At 37.2% G+C, this 18868-nt stretch overlaps 1 protein-coding gene across 3 annotated transcripts in view; it reads left to right on the forward strand.

The window, feature by feature from the left end:
- LOC127651060 (adenylate cyclase type 2-like) overlaps window positions 1-18868 on the forward strand; it is an 82875-nt gene that overhangs the window by 37007 nt on the left and 27000 nt on the right. For all 3 annotated transcript variants that reach the window (XM_052136764.1, XM_052136766.1, XM_052136765.1), the window contains exons 4-10: window positions 4585-4734; window positions 7982-8130; window positions 9552-9663; window positions 10087-10214; window positions 12570-12728; window positions 13717-13849; window positions 18619-18789. In XM_052136764.1, coding sequence (XP_051992724.1) covers window positions 4585-4734; window positions 7982-8130; window positions 9552-9663; window positions 10087-10214; window positions 12570-12728; window positions 13717-13849; window positions 18619-18789 — 1002 coding nt within the window. The remainder of the gene's footprint in view (window positions 1-4584; window positions 4735-7981; window positions 8131-9551; window positions 9664-10086; window positions 10215-12569; window positions 12729-13716; window positions 13850-18618; window positions 18790-18868) is intronic.

Below are 18868 nucleotides of genomic sequence, written 5' to 3' on the forward strand. Positions count from 1 at the left end.
TTTTTATAAAAACCAGTTCCCTTACATGGTCCATTAGCTGAAACTTTTGTCAACAAATATCCATTTCAAATTAATTTTGTATTAAAAAATATAAACTCATATTTAAAACCTGTTTTGTCCCTTATCTCAAGAATCCGTGAGGAATGTTGTTCCAAGAACAATTGATCATGCAGATGTCCTTCTTGAATAAAATACTTGGTGCATTTATGGTGGGGTTCAAAATTCCACACTGGAAATCTGGATTTTAAAATCTAGATCAAACATGGAAATAAACAGAACATTTAATAATTTTCACATTATTTTATATAAAGAAATGTGATGACATAAATAAATAGGAAATATTTCATATTTCCCACTTAAGACTTAGATTCTAGGTTACTAATCTCATTAACACATTTGTGACATTGATCATGTTTGTACATATACTCAAATGTCTTTATTGTTCAGATGTCTTATATAACTCTTCAATAATATTTAATGCCCACCTATCTATAGATTTTCCTTTTTTATTTTCCCAAGCTCTCAAACAGATCTGTTTTCAAACCAGACCTAAACACAACACATGTAACCAAGGCAACGCTCTGATCACATGGTCCACAGGAACACAAAAATACTGGCTGTCAGATTTTGTAGAGCCAGCAGCATTACTTTTAGAAATCAAGTGGTGGAAAAACGTACATCGTTATTATGATCTCTTTGCCTTGTTGTCCAGTCAAAATGAAAAAAAAACTAAAATCTTAAAGGTGCTGTAAGTGATTGCTCTCCAACAGTAGAAGAGCTTCAGTAATGACCCTTCACATTTAGCCCTCACAGTTAATCAAGCTTCCTGCATTCTCATTAAAAGTGTTATGACCTCTTTAAATCAGGTGCACCCAAGTGCCACAGGCCATACCTTGTTTGTTAGCACCCTTAAAGGCTCTAGATTGTACCTTACTTTCATGTCTCATGTTAATCAGAGGCTGAAAAAATTTAAAAAACCATGGTCACATTTGTCTGGGTCAGAATCCAACATTCCAGATGCCAGTATTTTGTAATTAAGCTTTCGGTCTCCCAGGCCCTGCTCTGCACTCGTTTACTGTTGCAACTGCTCTCTTCCTCCAATTCAGTGATTACAGCCAGAAGAATGACTTATTGCGGCTCCTCTCAAAGGAGCTGTCCTATAAAACTCTCCCAGTGAGGTACAGGTGTGCCCTATGGCAGGTGGACCAGCCCTGAAATAGCATATGGTTGATGAGGGAGAGAGAGTTAAGAGGTTAAGTTTCAAGGAAAATACCAGGACTGTGTCTGAAACCTGAAAACCTTTTCCACGACTGCTACTGGGTCCTTGAATAACATATAAAGTGTGAGTAAAGGCAGTGGGTGGAGTAGATGGTACCCCCCCAGGGGAGATGGGGCCTTACACAGACTACGTAATATGCATTTAGGGAGCAGCGGTACTGATATGATCATTTTCACAAAATAAACACCACAATATTAATGATAATGTTAAATAATACTTAGTCTATGGTTCATAGCTTTGGTTTTGTGTCAATCAAGAGGTACTTAAGCCTTACTGATAGTGCTGTGATGGTGCTTTAGGCAAAAAAGTTTGGAAACATTGTTTTAGATAATTAGACATGATGTTATTTTGCCTTGGAAGCCTCTGAAACAAGTTTCTTAAATTAGTGCCTTCATGCAAAAATGTTGTCTGTATGCTGCATTTATGTGCTTTTAAGTTTTGGTCACCATTCACTTACATTGAATGGACCTACAGAGCTGAAATATTCTTCTAATAATCTTTGTGTTCTGAAAAAGAAAGAAAGTCACACATATCTGAGATGGCATGAGGTTAGTAAATGATGAGAGAATTTTCATTTTTGACTGAAATATTCCTTTAAGTTATTGACTGACAAGTTTTGGACACAGTCAGAGCAAGTTTCAAGGCAAACCGTAGTTTTGCTAAAACTGTAGTAATGTCAGCTGAATTTTGATTGGTCGCTATCAATTTCGGAAGACAAACAACAAACCTTTGAGCCCTTTGTTGACTGTGTTCCTAATTGAGGAAGACCTGTGTAATTGCCTGCAGTGAATAATGTTTAATCAGCTAATAATGTCAGTGAGTGACATTAGCAGGAGGTTCCAGACTATTTAAAAAGACAGATATCTTTGCACAGTCAGGGGTGAACCTTACTGACCTCTCCACTCTTTACATACTGTGCTCATACCACAGCTAACGCCTTGTGCAATCTCAAACGCAAGTGCGAAGGTTGCCATGGAGAAGTCACACTTTTGACAAATCCAAAAGAGGCTCAGACTAGATCGACCACACAAGTGAGGCAAATTAAAGGAATGTTCCAGAGTCAGTACTAGTTAAGCTCTATCGATTTGTGGCAATTACCAATTTGAGAATTTCAACTTTTACAGACAGGCACTAACAATTGAAGTATAACTTCAAGTGAACACTGTTTGTGAATATGAATCAAATCTTCTTTTTATCTGCTACATTTATAAAAAGATTTTTTTTTAAACTCACCATGGTGAAGGCTAAGCTCATGAATATTGATAAGGTCCCGCCAGTGTTCCTTGATAACCTTCCTGAAGCCTCCAGACTTTATTAATATTCATGAGCCAAAACTTCACTGGAGTAGCATTCATTATTACTGTTCCAATTAAAGCCAATTAATCAACACGTCATACTCTCCATTTGTAATGGATAACAGCAAACCACTTTCACCATATTTAGTACTGAACTATTATTTTCTCAGTCGGACATAATGTGAGAGCTGCTGAAAGCTTTTTGTAAGCTAAACTGAATTCACTTATCCTGAAGATCAATATATTTTAAATCAATGGACACCAAAAATCCCCCTCTACATCCTCATGCTGATTATATCTTACAGTAATGCACTTATCTTTGCCATCTGAAACTCAGTCAAAAGCCATTTTGGTTGCTGGGCATATTTTTCTATAGTGTTTGTGGCCTGGCAGTAATCTCTTCCTGTGCATATGAAGCAGTATAGTGCATTTTTACTTTGTTTTATACTCTATGCCAATGCTGTATTGATTACACATTGACTCCCCTCATTAATTCAATACTAAATATATAACATATCCATTACCTGATTGATAATTTATATACTCTTGATTGTAACTAAGGATTTCTGAGAACTTTATTACTGAATGAATGACTCATTAAGTTGGACAAGAGATTAATTAAACAGCAGGGGTAAAGGAATAGTTCACTTCATACTTTACTTACCTCATGTTGTTCCAAACCCATTTTATTTTTCCATCCATGAAACACAAAATGAGACAAGATCTCCAAACTGCTGTATTCCATACAATGAAAGTGGATGGTTTACAGCCAAGCTCCGAGAAGAACAAAGCATTATTTGTTATTAACTGATGTTCTTCCCCTCCACAGCAGCTCTAAAATCTCACTTGTGCTTGTATCCAGTTCAAAAATGGTGCCTTTAGACACATTACACAATCAAACACCATTGGTTCTTGCATCTGACATGAGCTTCACAATGCAGCAAGTTTGGACAACATGAATGCAAATGAGATTTGAGCGATATAGAGTGTAAGAGTGCCTGCCCACTTTTTCAGACATCTTTGTTCCAGACGGATTTTTCCCATTTATTTCTTCTATTGGAATTTAATAAAACCCTTCATGAAAGAGTTCTAAGCCATGAACCAAACCAACCAGCTGTGAGGTGAATCAAAACACTACAATCATTGATTTGAAACAATACTGTGTACATAACGTCTTTACTGAGGACGTTCCTCATTATTCCAATCCCATGAAGCATTGCAAATTACTTCAAATTAAAAACTCTGATTTAAAATGGTTGATTATAAGTAAAGAAACCATATGTTTTGATATTATTTGCAAAATATTCCGAAATTGGCAATATATTGGCAAGTAGTTTGACTCGATTGTGTCATTCACAGCGCGTCATGGTAGTGGGCAGTCACTGCTGAGCTCTTTCGGTGCTCTTTGTTTAAAGCGATTCTCTGATTGGTGGATCATTTCCTCTCAGGATCATGGGTAGTGTAGTTTTTCACCAGAAATTCCACTATTAAACATATGTTAAAATTAAAATAAAATAATGTGGGATGATGAATTCAGCAGAAGCATACACCATTGATTAACAACTTTGAGCTCGAGATAGGTCTGTATTTAATTTGTATAAGTATTTAAGTTAGCATTAAAGATAAAGTCCACAATGGAGAAAATTAATAGAACTTTTACCAGAACCAGTCTATAGCGGTCTTTGGCAGAGGGGATGATTATCAGTGAATAACAGTTGAAATTATTGGTCTGTCTGTCTGTCTTACACAAAGCATGACGTTAGGAAACTTGAAATAGTACACAAAATGTATGGACTACTTTTATGGTGCTTTTCAGTATAAAACAGAAGCTCAGACAATCTGTGTAAAATCTCATTTTATATTTTACGTGAGCAAGAAAATAGTAGTGGGTTGGAACATCATGAGGGAGAGTAAATAATGACTGAATTTCAATTCACTTTCTATTGAGAGGTTTCAGTATCTTTAGTGTAAATGCTTTTGTTTTGACAAAGGCTTTTTGTGTCTTTGTAGATCGTGGCCAATATCATCATCTTTATTTGTGGGAATGTGGCAGGAGCCTATCATAAACACCTGATGGACCTGGCCCTTAAACAGACCTACCACGACACCTGCAACTGCATCAAGTCTCCCATCAAACTGGAATTTGAGAAGCATCAGCAGGTATGGCCAAGTGGTATGAGCTGATTGCTTGTATCAAATCACATTGCTTTCTAGGAAATCACACTTACTGTGCAAAAAAGCATGGTGCCAGATGCTTTCGGGGAACAGACAGTTAATAAAGAAGGTATCAGGTAGGTTTGAGAATGAGTCATTCCTGCAGATGTATATAAAATATCATTATATCGCCACAATAGTGGCTTATATCTAATGAGAAGTGAGGAACATGAGTTCCATTGTCCCAAAATAGCTTGTTTGGCCCCCCAACCTCTGTTTCCCGTTGGATATGGGTGGAGCGGAAGTCTGCACAAGGCCTCCCTATTGCATGGGTTAGTTGTGCTTATTGATTTGCTTTGTGTGAACTAATGATGAAGTGTTTCACCACGTCAACGGCTGAGTGAGTGAAATATGAGTGCTGAGATAAAGACCGATTGCTGGCGGCAGTTCTGTTCCTTCAGGAATTATCACTCTCGCTGGGTGAAATATCACCCTGCTCAAACACACTGCCCAGGTTCCATTATTCTATCATGTTATCAGAGTTGTTATTTTCCTGGCAGGACAATTAAGGATAAATATGGTGTCAACACTCTCTCTGGCTTATGTTCTATGTACTGCAACCTGTGAAATCAGCAGCTCTTCAGTCAGTTCATCAGTAGCCAGTTCTGTATGCCGTATTGTAAAACATGCTGGAGTGTTTTCTCCATTTCCCTCCTGCAGGGCTGCTCACAGTCATTCCAACCTGAACATTCAGCATTACATTTACATTTATGCATTTGGCAGATGCTTTTATCCAAAGCGACTTACAGAGTCCTTATTACAGGGACAATCCCCCTGGAGCAACCTGGAGTTAAGTGCCTTGCTCAAGGACACAATGGTGGTGGCTGTGGGGCTTGAACCAGCATCCTTCCAATTACCATATTACCAGTTATGTGCTTAGACCACTACACCACCACCACTCCTTTATGGACCGTCAGTCTAATTATGAACATGGACCATCAGTCTAATTATGAACTCATTTTACATTTCAAGGTGGAATAAACCATTGCCTTTGAAAAATATTTAGTTAATTTTTTTTTTTAAGCTAATTATGATCATTTTGCACTCTTTCTCTCATCCATAGACTTAAATCAGAAACAGAATGAACATTATTGCCAATAATGCTTCCACATACAAGGAATTTTTCTTGGAGACAGAAGCTTCCAGTGCACAAACAATACAACAAGACAGTGATAGTACAAAATAAAAATAAAGAGCAAATAGAAATATAAGAAATACACAATAAGACAAAACAAATTGTTTCGGAAGGAAATTGGTATTTTAATTCAGCAAAGTGGCATTCAAATGATCACACAGTATAGTCAGGACATTACTGATGTAAAAAAACAACACCATCACTATTAGAAAAAATTGTCTAGACAGGCCAACACCTTATCCTTGAGTAATCATGCTAAATTGATCACTTGGTTCTAGAAAAATCACTTGCCATTAAATCAAACACTGCTGAAAGCTATTCGGTTCATTAAATGAAGCTTAACATTGTCTTTATGTTTGTTTTTGATTTGTCACATTATGTAATAGAGTGACATGTCTTAATGTCAATATTATAAATTGTCAATATCATGGATTAATTGACTAAACTTAGTAGAGGTTGAAGGCCAATATTTAAGCAACAGGAATTTGTACAAACTGTAAGATTAATTTAAATCCTGGGTTGTTTCACAATGTTTATCCTTTACATATTTTGCAATGCGGGGTTAGCGCGGGCATTGTTGAAATTAAATTAAAGGTAATTTAAAGGAAATATTTCTGTCATTATTTACTCACCTTAATGTCATTCCTCATATGGACTCAACACATTTTAAGTCATTTTTTAGTGAATACCTTGGCATTCACAATGGTTTGCATCTGCATGCAGGAACTTGCGTTGTTTAGCGCTTTGGATCCTCTTTAAAAGAGGCACTATCCATTCCCACAGTATTGAAAAGACCGAATGAAATATTCATAAAAAGTATCCCCTTTGTGTTTTGAACTGAGTAAATTATGACAGAATTTTCATATTTGGGTTAACTATTCCTTTAACTTATTATTAAATGAATCAGTGTGGAGTGGAGGGGGTGGGGCCAGGTCGGAATATCGCGCGCCCGGTCCCCAATCGGCCTGATGAGGCGCGCGAGTGATAAAGGCGGCTGGTGACGATGGTTCGAGAGAGACAATTACGGGCAGGTCCGTCGCGTGCATTAATTTATTATTATTTATATTGACAAGCCGGTTCTCGCCTCCTCCTTGCCCATCTTTAACAGTGTTACAATCTTATTTTTCAAACGTGTGTAGACCTACTCAAAATTCACTAAAAAAAATATTATTTGCTAAGGCTGTCAGTAGGGCCTACATTTTAGATCTGACACCATAGGCGTAATGAACATTTCTGGTAACTGACAATATGGGCAGAGTTATCGGCCAAATATTGACATTTTTTGAAATATATGTTAAGAATCATGTGTAAATCGTTACAGATTTTAATGGTTTAAATCCAAAACAGATAGGCAAAAAACATCTAGGCTACATATGCTTTGGTAGAATAACCATTTTCTTTTACAATCACTATAAGTAAAGTTTTATTTTTATTTAATTTGTTTTGTACATAATTAGCGACGGGGGACATCTGTCTCACTGCTGTTAGTCAATCTGTTCATCTACCATAATTATTTTTCTCCAAGCCATCATGTCAATCGCTTCACCAGCCATCAGTGAAAAAGTGCATAGAGAGTAGGGCTGTTTTCTAAATTGCATACTAAAATACTGCTGTCACTGCTCCTACTATTTATGCAGTATGGAGGATGTATACTGTGCACAGCAGAGTATAAACATTTTCTGAAAGCATAGAATGCTTGGATAGCCTACTGCAATGTGCTCATGTTGACCATATATTTCCAGTTTGATGAATGAACTGGAAGTAATATCAGCTACAAGTTTTAATAGCATCTTGATTAATCATTTTATTGGACTTGAAAAAGTGTAAGAGGTTTTAACTCAAAACTTGTAATCATGAGTGTGTTAACAGTGCAGCATACTAGTGGTTTAAACATTCATTGTTGCATATTGCATTCTGTTTCTTATGCTATTCTAAAAAATAGCAGGCAGCATGCAATATATACTGTTCAGCTTGCTGTTAGCAGTATGCTAGTATTCCATTCCAAACATACTGTACAATAGGAACCAATCTAAAAGAATTCCTTTCTTCAACTTATAGGAACGCCTTTTGCTGTCCCTGCTGCCCGCCCACATTGCAAGGGTAATGAAGGCAGAGATCATTCAGAGACTAAAGGGACCAAACTTCGGCCAGGCAGAAAACACCAACAACTTCCACAACCTCTATGTACAGAGACACACCAATGTAAGGTAGGATTTACAGTGTGACATACATACTAGCATGTCTCTGTGCTCAGCCGATTTATTTTAGGACTATATCCTATACACTGCACCTGCTCTGCGGAGCCATCCCTCGGTAGTTCCTGCCAAACCATCCTGCCCATCTTCAGCCTGAAAACAAAGAACTAGCTATTCAGCAACCCAGATGCAAATAGCACTTCTCTAGGAGAGTCTAGACCATTTTTTATACTTCTAACAAAAAATAATAACAGGCACAATCTTCAGCTAAATGAGACAAAATACTGAAGAGGCTCTTCATCACAGCATAAATGTATTATTTTTTAAATGCCACTAAAGGACATGGAGTCCTTTGCTGTTTTTGAAGTTATACTGCTCTTTGCTTCAAAGCGTGTCCCATTCCCCTCTAAAATTGTTTTCATTTTTGAGTTGTCACAGCTGAGAGCTCTGCTCATTCTCAGTGGCACTTACTGAAGAATAAAGCAAAGAATCTATGTAATTCACATTTGTGTTATTGTAGATCTTGTGCTGTGGGCTGCACACCATGTCATTAAAGGAATATCTTACCCCAAAAGAATAACGGTCTCATCATTTACCCTTTAGGCGTCTCAAACTCAAACTCCTATGGTGTTCTCACTTCTGTGGAAAACTTCTGAAGAAATCCGATCGGTTTTGGGTGATAAACAGACCAAAATGTAACTCTTTAATGGAACTTGAAAGTTTTGGGCCCCATTGACTTGCATTGTATTTCATACTGAATATCCTATGTGATATGTGAATATGAGATAATTATTATTTTTGAGTGAACTATTCCTTTAAAGGAACACTAGCAGTATTTAAAATAATTGCTCACCCAAAGAAATTCTGTCATACTGTAAGTTCACATTATCATGTATTTCCAAACCTAGATTGTTTTTTAATCCAGAAAACACACACACACACACACACACAAGCTATTTTTCAAATAGGTGCTGTTTGTCATACAATTAAATGGCTATTTACACTGTCAAGCTCCAAAAAGGGCAAAATAGCACCATAAAAGTACTCTAAAATTTGTCCAAACAACTCGTGTGAAATTGGTTCTCGCATGTACTGTCACTGATCTTTAATGTGACATTTAAGGTATTTTGAACTGAACAGAAATGTTGTAGACATTTGAATATAGTGAACTGACTTTAATTTTGGTCTGAATTGGAGATTCTGCAAAATATATATTTTTGTCTTCCAAGAAAGAAAGAATGTCATACGTGTTTGGAACAACATGAGGATGAGATAGAGGATGATAGAATTAAAAATGTTGGTGTGAATTATTCCTTTAAGTAACCTGTTGCCAAGGGGACAAGTGTGGAATTCAGTACAAAATAATTATTTGATTGTTTACACCAATTTGCACAAGTCTCCTTTATTTTAATTATTATTACTATTTTCTTCAGCATTCTGTATGCAGACATAGTTGGGTTCACCCGTCTAGCCAGTGACTGCTCACCTGGTGAACTGGTCTACATGCTCAATGAACTCTTTGGCAAATTCGACCAGATAGCCAAGGTAACATATGTACTGACTTCACATGCAGTGGCCCCATACAGTATCTGGACACTTAAACTTTACAATGTATTAATGGCATTGCAGTAGATAACACAAAAAACTTTACAAGCTGAATGTTTCATCAAAAGAAGTTCGGTTTTAAATGATAAAAAAAACCGAATAAACTTTTTGAAATAATGACAAAATAATGAGTCTTTCTTGTTGTCAAATGTTAGTTTAACACATCCATAGTTAATGTGAGTCAACTTCACCAGTGGTAACTCTGCTAGGACACGTGTGTGAACTTGAGGGGAACTGGCTTTATACATCCACTAACACATAAGCATTCAAATATGTTGTGGGGCTAATGGTAGATACTTTTAATGACACTGTATGGAGCTGACAACCAAACAATGTCATGTTGATGTCTAATGTTCTTTGTAGGATAATGATTGCATGAGGATCAAGATCTTGGGTGACTGCTATTACTGTGTATCAGGGCTGCCCGACCCACTCACTGACCACGCCAAGAACTGTGTGAAGATGGGGCTGGACATGTGTGAGGCCATCAAGTAAAAGACCAATCTGCCTTTCTCAAACACACTTCATCTTTCATTGCACGGCTCTCTGAAATACTTGATTCAGTAACACTTTCCAATAAGGTTCCATTTGTGATGGAATGTTAACCAGATCTTATGCTGTTTTGTCAAAGGTCTGATAAGTGAGACTAATGACTGGCTGACTGTATATTATCCATACATATTTTCAGTTTCTTCATTAGAAAAAACAAATTACAGCTGCTACAAGCTACCACTACTCTCTATGCCTCTGAAATAACCCTCGGACTCAAGAGGCTCAGATGTGTGATATTGTTGAAACCCACACATCCTCATTTTCACCTTCCGTCTCTCTCTCTCTCTCTCTCTCTCTCTCTCCGCCATCTGAAAATACAGCCCCTTTTCCAGTTCTCTTCACGATTTCACATCCATTCTTCAAAGCTGTCCTGCTCTTTTCTGAATGCCACACACATTCGCTCACCTCATCTGCTACAATCTTTCTCTTTCACACTGACACACACACAAATACATTTGAGGGGTAATTGAGGACTCTCCACTTTCTTATCGTATTCTCAGACAAGACATCGCTCAGACTGATCTGCTCTCAGAGACATAGATAGTTTGTGAAAGATACACACTGAAATGACCTACATGCTGGAGAAAACGTGGATAGATGGTCTCCCAACCTGGCCAAGTTTTTCAAGCTGTTCTGTTTTGCGGGTTTTGGAGGGCGGACTAGTATAACCATGCTTTTCACTAGCAGTAAATGCTGGTCTTAGCTGGTCTTTCAGCCAGGCTGGATTTTGGAAACTTTTCAGCTGGGCAGGCAGGGAAACCAACTACAGCCGTCCAGCTAAAAACCAGCAAATCACCATTGGCTATTTTAAGATGGATTTTCCAGCAGAGCTTTGTGGAAATACATCCACCCCTGCTGAAACACTGGTGGCTTCTAGCAAATGTTGTTTTTTGGATGCTGGTGTCCAGAATTAAATGCTTTTTAATTGGCTTAACTAGCAAGACTTCTGTTGATAAAACAAAACAAAACAAATAACGGCTTAAACCAACTTAAAGAGACAGTTCACCCAAAAATAAACATTCTCTCATTTACTCATCCTCATGTCATCCCAGATGTGTGAATTTCTTTCTTCTGCAGAACACAAAGATTTTTAGAACAAAATGTCAGCTCTGTAGGTCCATATAATGCAAGAGAATGATGACCAGAACTTTGAAGCTCCAAAAAACAAATAAAGGCAGCACAAAAGTAACAGAAGCCATAAATTAGGTATGGGTAATAAATAGTCCTTTTAAAAAGAATCACTTTCACGTTCACATTTTATTACATTTTTTTATTTTTTGCCAATTTACATTTTTTTGTGCATCTCACCACCTACTGGTTAGGGCTGTTTAAAGGTGGAGATTTACAACAAAAAAGGACTTAAATATGTATCTGTTTCTCACCCACACCTATCATAGTGCTTCAGAATACATTCATTTAAGCACTGGAGCCTTATGGATTACTTTATGCTGCATTTATGTGCATTTTGAAGCTTCAAATTTCTGGCCACCATTCACTTGCATAGTATGGCAAAAGGGTGAGTAAATGAGAGAATTTCCTTTTTGGATTAACTATTCCTTTAAACAGCTAAAAAGTGCCCATAATCCCTTTTAAAGCAAAATAATCTAAAGCTCTTTTAAGCTTTTTTTCCACCAGATATGGTCAACCAGCTTTGTCAGAAAGATTATGATGATTGAAAAGCACATTCAGTATAAACCAGCATGGAAGTTCATGTTGATCTAAGCTGGTCTACTCATCAGGGACATCCTAACATTCAAGATGGCTAGCAACACAGAAAGATAAAACCTAGATGCTTTTCCTGAACGGTCCCATTGAGGAACCGTGCCGTTTCAAAGCAATCTGGATTCCTTGACACGGTTATGGGTTTTTCAACCACAGTGCTGCGAAATCAAGATTAAAGTGGACTGACTGAGCAAGCATCTAATCATAAATCAGCACGTCACTAAAGCTGTACTATCATACTGTACTAACTCGTGCTCAAATGGAGATGCTACTGGAAGCATTATTCCCGTGCTCAAAACCGGTGGTGGAAAAGCGGCTTCTGTTTGATGAATGAATACATGCACAGACACCAGACACACTCCCTCAGAAACCAACACGTACCACCACAATCCTGGCACCTGCTGATATTTACTATAAATATTTCTGTTGTTAAGCAGAGTTACGTCAGTTGAATATGATGCTGTTTCAGGCTTTTTTGGGCTGTTTCAGAGAGAGAGACTGAAGTGTGTATGTGCTGTTAAAAAGTATTTTTATGAAGACTACACTGTAAGAAAACTTGCTTGTTATTTCAGGAAGGTGAGGGATGCCACCGGGGTCGACATTAACATGCGAGTCGGTGTGCACTCTGGGAATGTTCTCTGTGGTGTTATTGGCCTCCAGAAATGGCAATATGATGTTTGGTCACATGACGTCACCCTAGCCAATCACATGGAGGCAGGGGGTGTGCCTGGGTAAGATCAGCCTCAGGCACATGTCTTCTGCTTTTTCATATTTCAACATATTTGCTACAAGTGCTGTTATGGTTATAGAGTGTTCTTGACATTAATGGAAATGCTGTTGAGAGCACAATGAATGTGCTTTTGTGCTACTAATGAGTGTTTTGTTGAACACCACCCCACCCCACCCCACCCACATGCAATAGCGGATGTATTTGACTTTCTTTTTTATCTGCTGAACACAAACAAAACATTTTAGAAGAATATTTCTGCTCTGTAGGTCCATACAGTGCAAGTGAATAGGTGCCAAACTTTTGATGCTCCAAAATCCACATAAGGGCAACATAAAAGCAATCCAGACAACTCTGGTGGTTTAATCTATATCTTCTGAAGCGATATTGTGTGTGTGTGTGTGTGTGTGTGTGTGTGTGTGTGTGTGTGTGTGTGTGTGTGTGTGTGTGTGTGTGTGTGTGAGAAATAGATCAACATTTAACTAATATTTCCTTCACTTTCTACTTCCTCTGTTTTTAAAGATTCACATTCTTCATGCATATCGCCCCCTACTGGGCAGGGAGGAGAATTTATGATTAAAAAAAATGACTTAAATATTGATCTGTTTCTGAATCACACCTATCATTTCATGTCTAAACACATGGATTTAACCACTGGAGTCTTATGGATTACTTTTATTCTCCCTTTATGTGGATTTTGGATTGTCAAAAGTTTGGCACCCATTTACTTTCATTGTATTGGCCTACAGAGCTGAAATATTCTTCTGAAAATCATAATTTGTGTTCAGCAGAAGGAAGAAAGTCATACACTTCTGGGATGCCAGGAGGGTTAGTAAATCATGAGAGAATTTTCATTTTTCGGTGAACTATCCCTTTAACATCATTGTCTCTGTGGGCATTGTCAAATTTGTGAACTACTTGTGTCGTGCACCTGATTTTTATTGAAGTGGCTCTCATTTGCCAGCATGTAATAGTTGTGTGCTCCTCTTTAGGCGGGTTCACATTTCTTCTGTAACGCTGGAACATTTGCAAGGGGCATATAAAGTGGAGCCAGGGAGCGGACAGAGTCGAGACTGCTACCTGAAGGAGCATGGCATTGTTACGTATCTAGTCATCAACCCAAAGGTAAAGCATAACCTGTCAAATGAAACATTATATGAAGTCCAGTTTCCGCAAGTCCCGCAAGTTTCGGAAAATGTGAACTGTACATGCCCATGCAAAATGTAGTGTTGTGGGTGGTTACCAGGGCATTGCTAAGTATTTGCATGGATGTTCTGCATGGTTGCTAGTTGGTTCTACAGGCCCAAGTTAAAAGAGCCAACCCCCATGTCTCTTTGATATTCTGGTCCTTAGATTTGATTCTGGTTCTTCAATGTAAGTCTGTAGGATTGTTTCCATTTCAAATTGCTTAGAGAAGTCCTAGCACATCTTTCCTCAGCAAGCTACATAATTTGAAGTATCCTTCATGTCCATTGCACTAATGGTGCAGAGTTCTGTGCCAAAGTTTAAAATCTGAGTTAGGATAAGAAAAAATCCCTAACCCTACGTATAACCAATTATAATAGTGACGCTTGTCTTTGCAATGACCACCAGTCATTAACATAATTTCCAATTATTGTCCAGACAATTGGATTATTATTGTCCAATTGTATGTCAACATAAACACCAATCATATTCAAACAAACTCCAGATGTATGATAAATCACACAGCAATGCATCAAGCTTTGCGACTATAGCAGATAAATGACTTTGTCATTGCATTTAAGACACCTTCAGCACTACTTAGGATAATTAGACAATTTAGACTTTGTAATTAGGCTATTTTGACTTTGTGGTCATATTTGACAACCCTGAAAGAGTTTTTATCAAAATGCAAGTTCAATTTACTTCGGCAGTTTAGCATATTACAAGAATAACCCGGGCATCAGGAGCCAGAAGCTTCTGCAATGTTCATCCCTTCAGATGCGTGTGGGCTTTTCTGCCCACAGATATCATAATGCCTGGCACCATATTCAAATAACAACGCCTATTCTTTTATTTATCCACTCTGTTATTTACTTTTCTACAGTGCATTTGTTTTGCCCGAGGTAACAAATGCAGCAACTTTTTCTCATAAGAGACTAAAAAAATTGTATTTTCTGTTCGGTTTGAGCCTCTCTCCCCTCTTATCATAACAACCCACGGCTCGCCCACTCTTCCTCCTCACTCCCATTATGATGACAGTATTTGAGTTTGAAGGGCTTTTGCTTGTTTAATTTTCTTTTTTTTTTACTCGATTGTTCAGTAAATGTCTATTTGTGATGAAACTCAAGCACTTTCTGTTTTATTGCTTTATGTTTATGAGTCATGTAGGTATGAAGTAGATCTGAATTGTACTGATATGAGGAAACAATCAAATCTGTTATCATGCTGTATATTTTTGTATATAAACTCAACAAAGAAGGAACTGACCTTATTCAGGACACTGTTTTTAAAATATAATTTTGTAAAAATCCAAATAACATTACATATATTTATTATAAAGGGTTTAAACAATGTTTTCCATGCTTGTTCAACCATAAGCGTTTAATGAACATGCACCTGTGGAACAGTCATTGAGATACTAACAGCTTACAAACGGTAGGCAATTACGGTCACAGTTATAAAAACTTAGGACACTAATGAGACCTTTCTACTGACTCTGGAAAAACACCAAAAGAAAGATGCCCATCTGCGTGAAAATGCCTTAGGCATGCTGCATGGAGGCATGAGGACTGCAGATGTGGCCAGGGCAATAAATTGCAATGTCCGTACAGTGAGACGCCCAAGACAGCGCTACAGGGAGACAGGAAGGACAGCTGATTGTCCTCGCAGTGGCAGACCATGTGTAACAACACCTACACAAGATCGGTACATCCGAATATCACACCTGCAGGACAGGTATCGTAGGATGGTAACAACAACTGCCTGAGTTAAACCAGGAATGCACAATCCCTCCATCAGTGCTCAGATTGTCCGCAATAGGCTGAGAGAGGCTGGACTGAGGACTTGTAGGCCTGTTATAAAGCAGGTCCTTACCAGATATCACAGACAACAATGTCACCTATGGACACAAACCCACTTTTGCTGGACCTGACAGGACTGCCAAAAAGGGCTCTTCACTGATGAGTCTCGGTTTTGTCTCACCAGGGGTGATGGTCGGACTCGTGTTTATCATCGAAGGAATGAACGTTACACTGAGGCCTGTACTCTGGGGATCGATTTGGAAGAGGAGGGTCCATCATGGTCTGGGGCGGTGTGTCACAACATCATCAGACTGAGCTTGTTGTCATTGCAGGGAAGACATCCTCCTCCCTCATGTGGTATTTTCCTGCAGGCTTATCCTGACATGACACTCCAGCATGACAATGTCACCAGCTATACTGCTCATTCTGTTCATGATTTCCTGCAAGTCAAGAATGTCAGTGTTCTGCCATGGCCAGCGAAGAGCCAAGATCTCATTCCCATTGAGCACGTCTGGGACCTGTTGGATCGGAAGGTTAGGGCTAGGGCCATTCCCCCCAGAAATGTCCGGGAACTTGCAAGTGCCTTGGTGGAAGAATAGGGAAACATCTCACAGCAATAACTGGCAAATCTGATGTAGTCCATGAGGAGGAGATGCACTGCAGTACTGACTAGTACTTTTGATTTTTGCCCCCCCCATTTCTGTTAGTCACATGTCTGTGAAACTTGTTCAGTTTATGTCTTAGTTGTTTAATCATTATATGTTCACACAAATCTTTACACATGTTAAGATTGCTGAAAATAAAAGCAGTTGAAAGTGAGAGTAAATTTTATTTTTTGCTGAGTTACATGCTAATTAGCTGTGTTCCCAAACAAAACTCACATCTCTTATTTGAATCCTCACTTTTCATCACATATTTCTGTGTGGTCCCCTTGTCAAAAAATAAGAATATCCTAAACATGATGGAGGGCCAAATTGCTTAAAATTAAATAAATAAATTATTAAATACATGGATAATTAATTAAATGCATAATTAAATAAATAATTTAATAATTTAAAAATTATTAAATCAAGTGTGAATTAATTATTTACATTATTAAATAAATTATTAAATATGTAAACCTTTAAATAGTGAATTGATTCAATGCATCATTCAAACATTAAATTAATATTTAAATATGTATATTAATTAAATCAAATTGATTAAATACATTAAATCATAGAATCATTAAATGCATAGTTAATTAATTAAATGTATCATTGAATAAATGATTAAAGATTTAAAATAATCATTAAATAGGTGGTGAATTAATGAAATGCATCATTAAATCTGTACATAAAATCTCCCATTCATTCCAGAACTAGCTTTGAATCAGTTTCATTTAAACAATAGCTCTCTGCCTCCATTTAAGAGCTTGCTTTGGGATCTTTTTCATTTAATACTGACACGCCAATCAAAGCATCAATACTCCATTGAGATTGTCTCGTTGGCTAAGAATGTCAGTAGTCCAAAGTCATGAGAGCGAAACATGCAAAGTTTGATAAAGAACGAAGAAGAAACAGAGACAGAAGCTGTCAGTGTTTTGGTTAGCAACTTCATCTGCAAGAGTCATAGTGGCGTTGTGAGAAAAGAGTGCCTAAACTAACAAGAAGGTCCAAAGAAATTGACTTTAAAGGTGACAGCCACTGTCATTGAGTGCTAAAATGAAATATAAAGGGACATTTATATATTTAATGATTTATTCATTATTTTTACAATTTCAATATGTATTTAATGATATATTTAAATATGTATTTAATTTAGCATGTAATTAATTTATTATATGTATTTAATTATTTAACTATTTAAATATTTATTTAATGATGCATTTCAATGATTATGTATGTAATTATTTATTTAACTATTTAAATATTTATTTAATGATGCATTTCAATGATTAATTATGTATGTAATTATTTATCTATATAAATATTTTAATATTTATTTACTGATGCATTTAATTAATTAATAATATATTTAAATTATTTAAATATTTATTTAATGATGCATTTCATTAATTAACTATGTATTTAATTATTCATTTAAATATTTAAATATTTATTTAATTATTTAATTTTTAGTAATTTGGCCCTCCATAAAAAAAAAAAAATGATATTACTGAATAAACAAAAATTATGAGATGGGGGAAAAAACCCCAGAATATTTGGTGTCAGTTGGATCTTATTTGATTCTTAGGATCCTTTAAGAGGATTTTGATTCCACATATCCTAGAAATTCCATTATACAGAAGTTAATTCCAGTCCACTAATTTGATTCAACAAATGGTCTTCCAAGGGTGCTGATATTTTGTATTAGCAGACTGGAATGTTTCACTGTTTGTATGGTAAATGGTAAATGGTCTGCACTTATATAGCGCTTTTTTATTAACCTTAGAGGTTACCAAAGCTCTTTACACTGTGTCCCAGTCACCCATCCACACTCACATTCACACACCAATGTATGACTATGCTTGTCTTTTTTCGGGACATAGAATTCCAATCCTTGATCCTACTTTGGCTTGTTTTGGAAATATATTCTTTATTGGCAGGGCAAATAGAAACTAAATAGCTGGCCAAATTTTGTCTGAAACATCGGTAACTCTATAGTAACTTCTTGTTTAGAGAAATTTTCCATAAAAACACTGTTCTACACTGTTCGGCCAAAGACACAAAGCCACAGGTATTTAGTACATCAGTGATATCCAGTACAACAGCCCTCAGCAGTCTCATGTGATATTGCTTGATTAACAATCCTGTACACATTCCATTTTTAGCAAGGGTTCCATCTTGATCTGTGGGTTTCTAGGCTGCAATATCTTCAGTTCATAACACATATATTTAACCTCATACTGTATAATATGTTGTTACTCAGGTAGAAAAACCCCAGCTCCCCTCCCGGCTTCGTCCCACTCTGGATGGTGGCAAGATGAGGGCTTCTGTCCGCATGACGCAGTACCTGGAGTCATGGGGAGCGGCCAAGCCATTTGCTAACCTCCACCACCGAGACAGCATGACCAATGAGAATGGCAAGATCAACACACATGTGAGTGAACCACAGTATGACTTTCAGTGTGGTATTGTAATCTAGAATCTTTCTGATTTTTATGTGGGTCCATTTCTGT

Source organism: Xyrauchen texanus, chromosome 10, assembly GCF_025860055.1.
Source record: "Xyrauchen texanus isolate HMW12.3.18 chromosome 10, RBS_HiC_50CHRs, whole genome shotgun sequence".
Classification (NCBI taxonomy): domain Eukaryota; kingdom Metazoa; phylum Chordata; class Actinopteri; order Cypriniformes; family Catostomidae; genus Xyrauchen; species Xyrauchen texanus.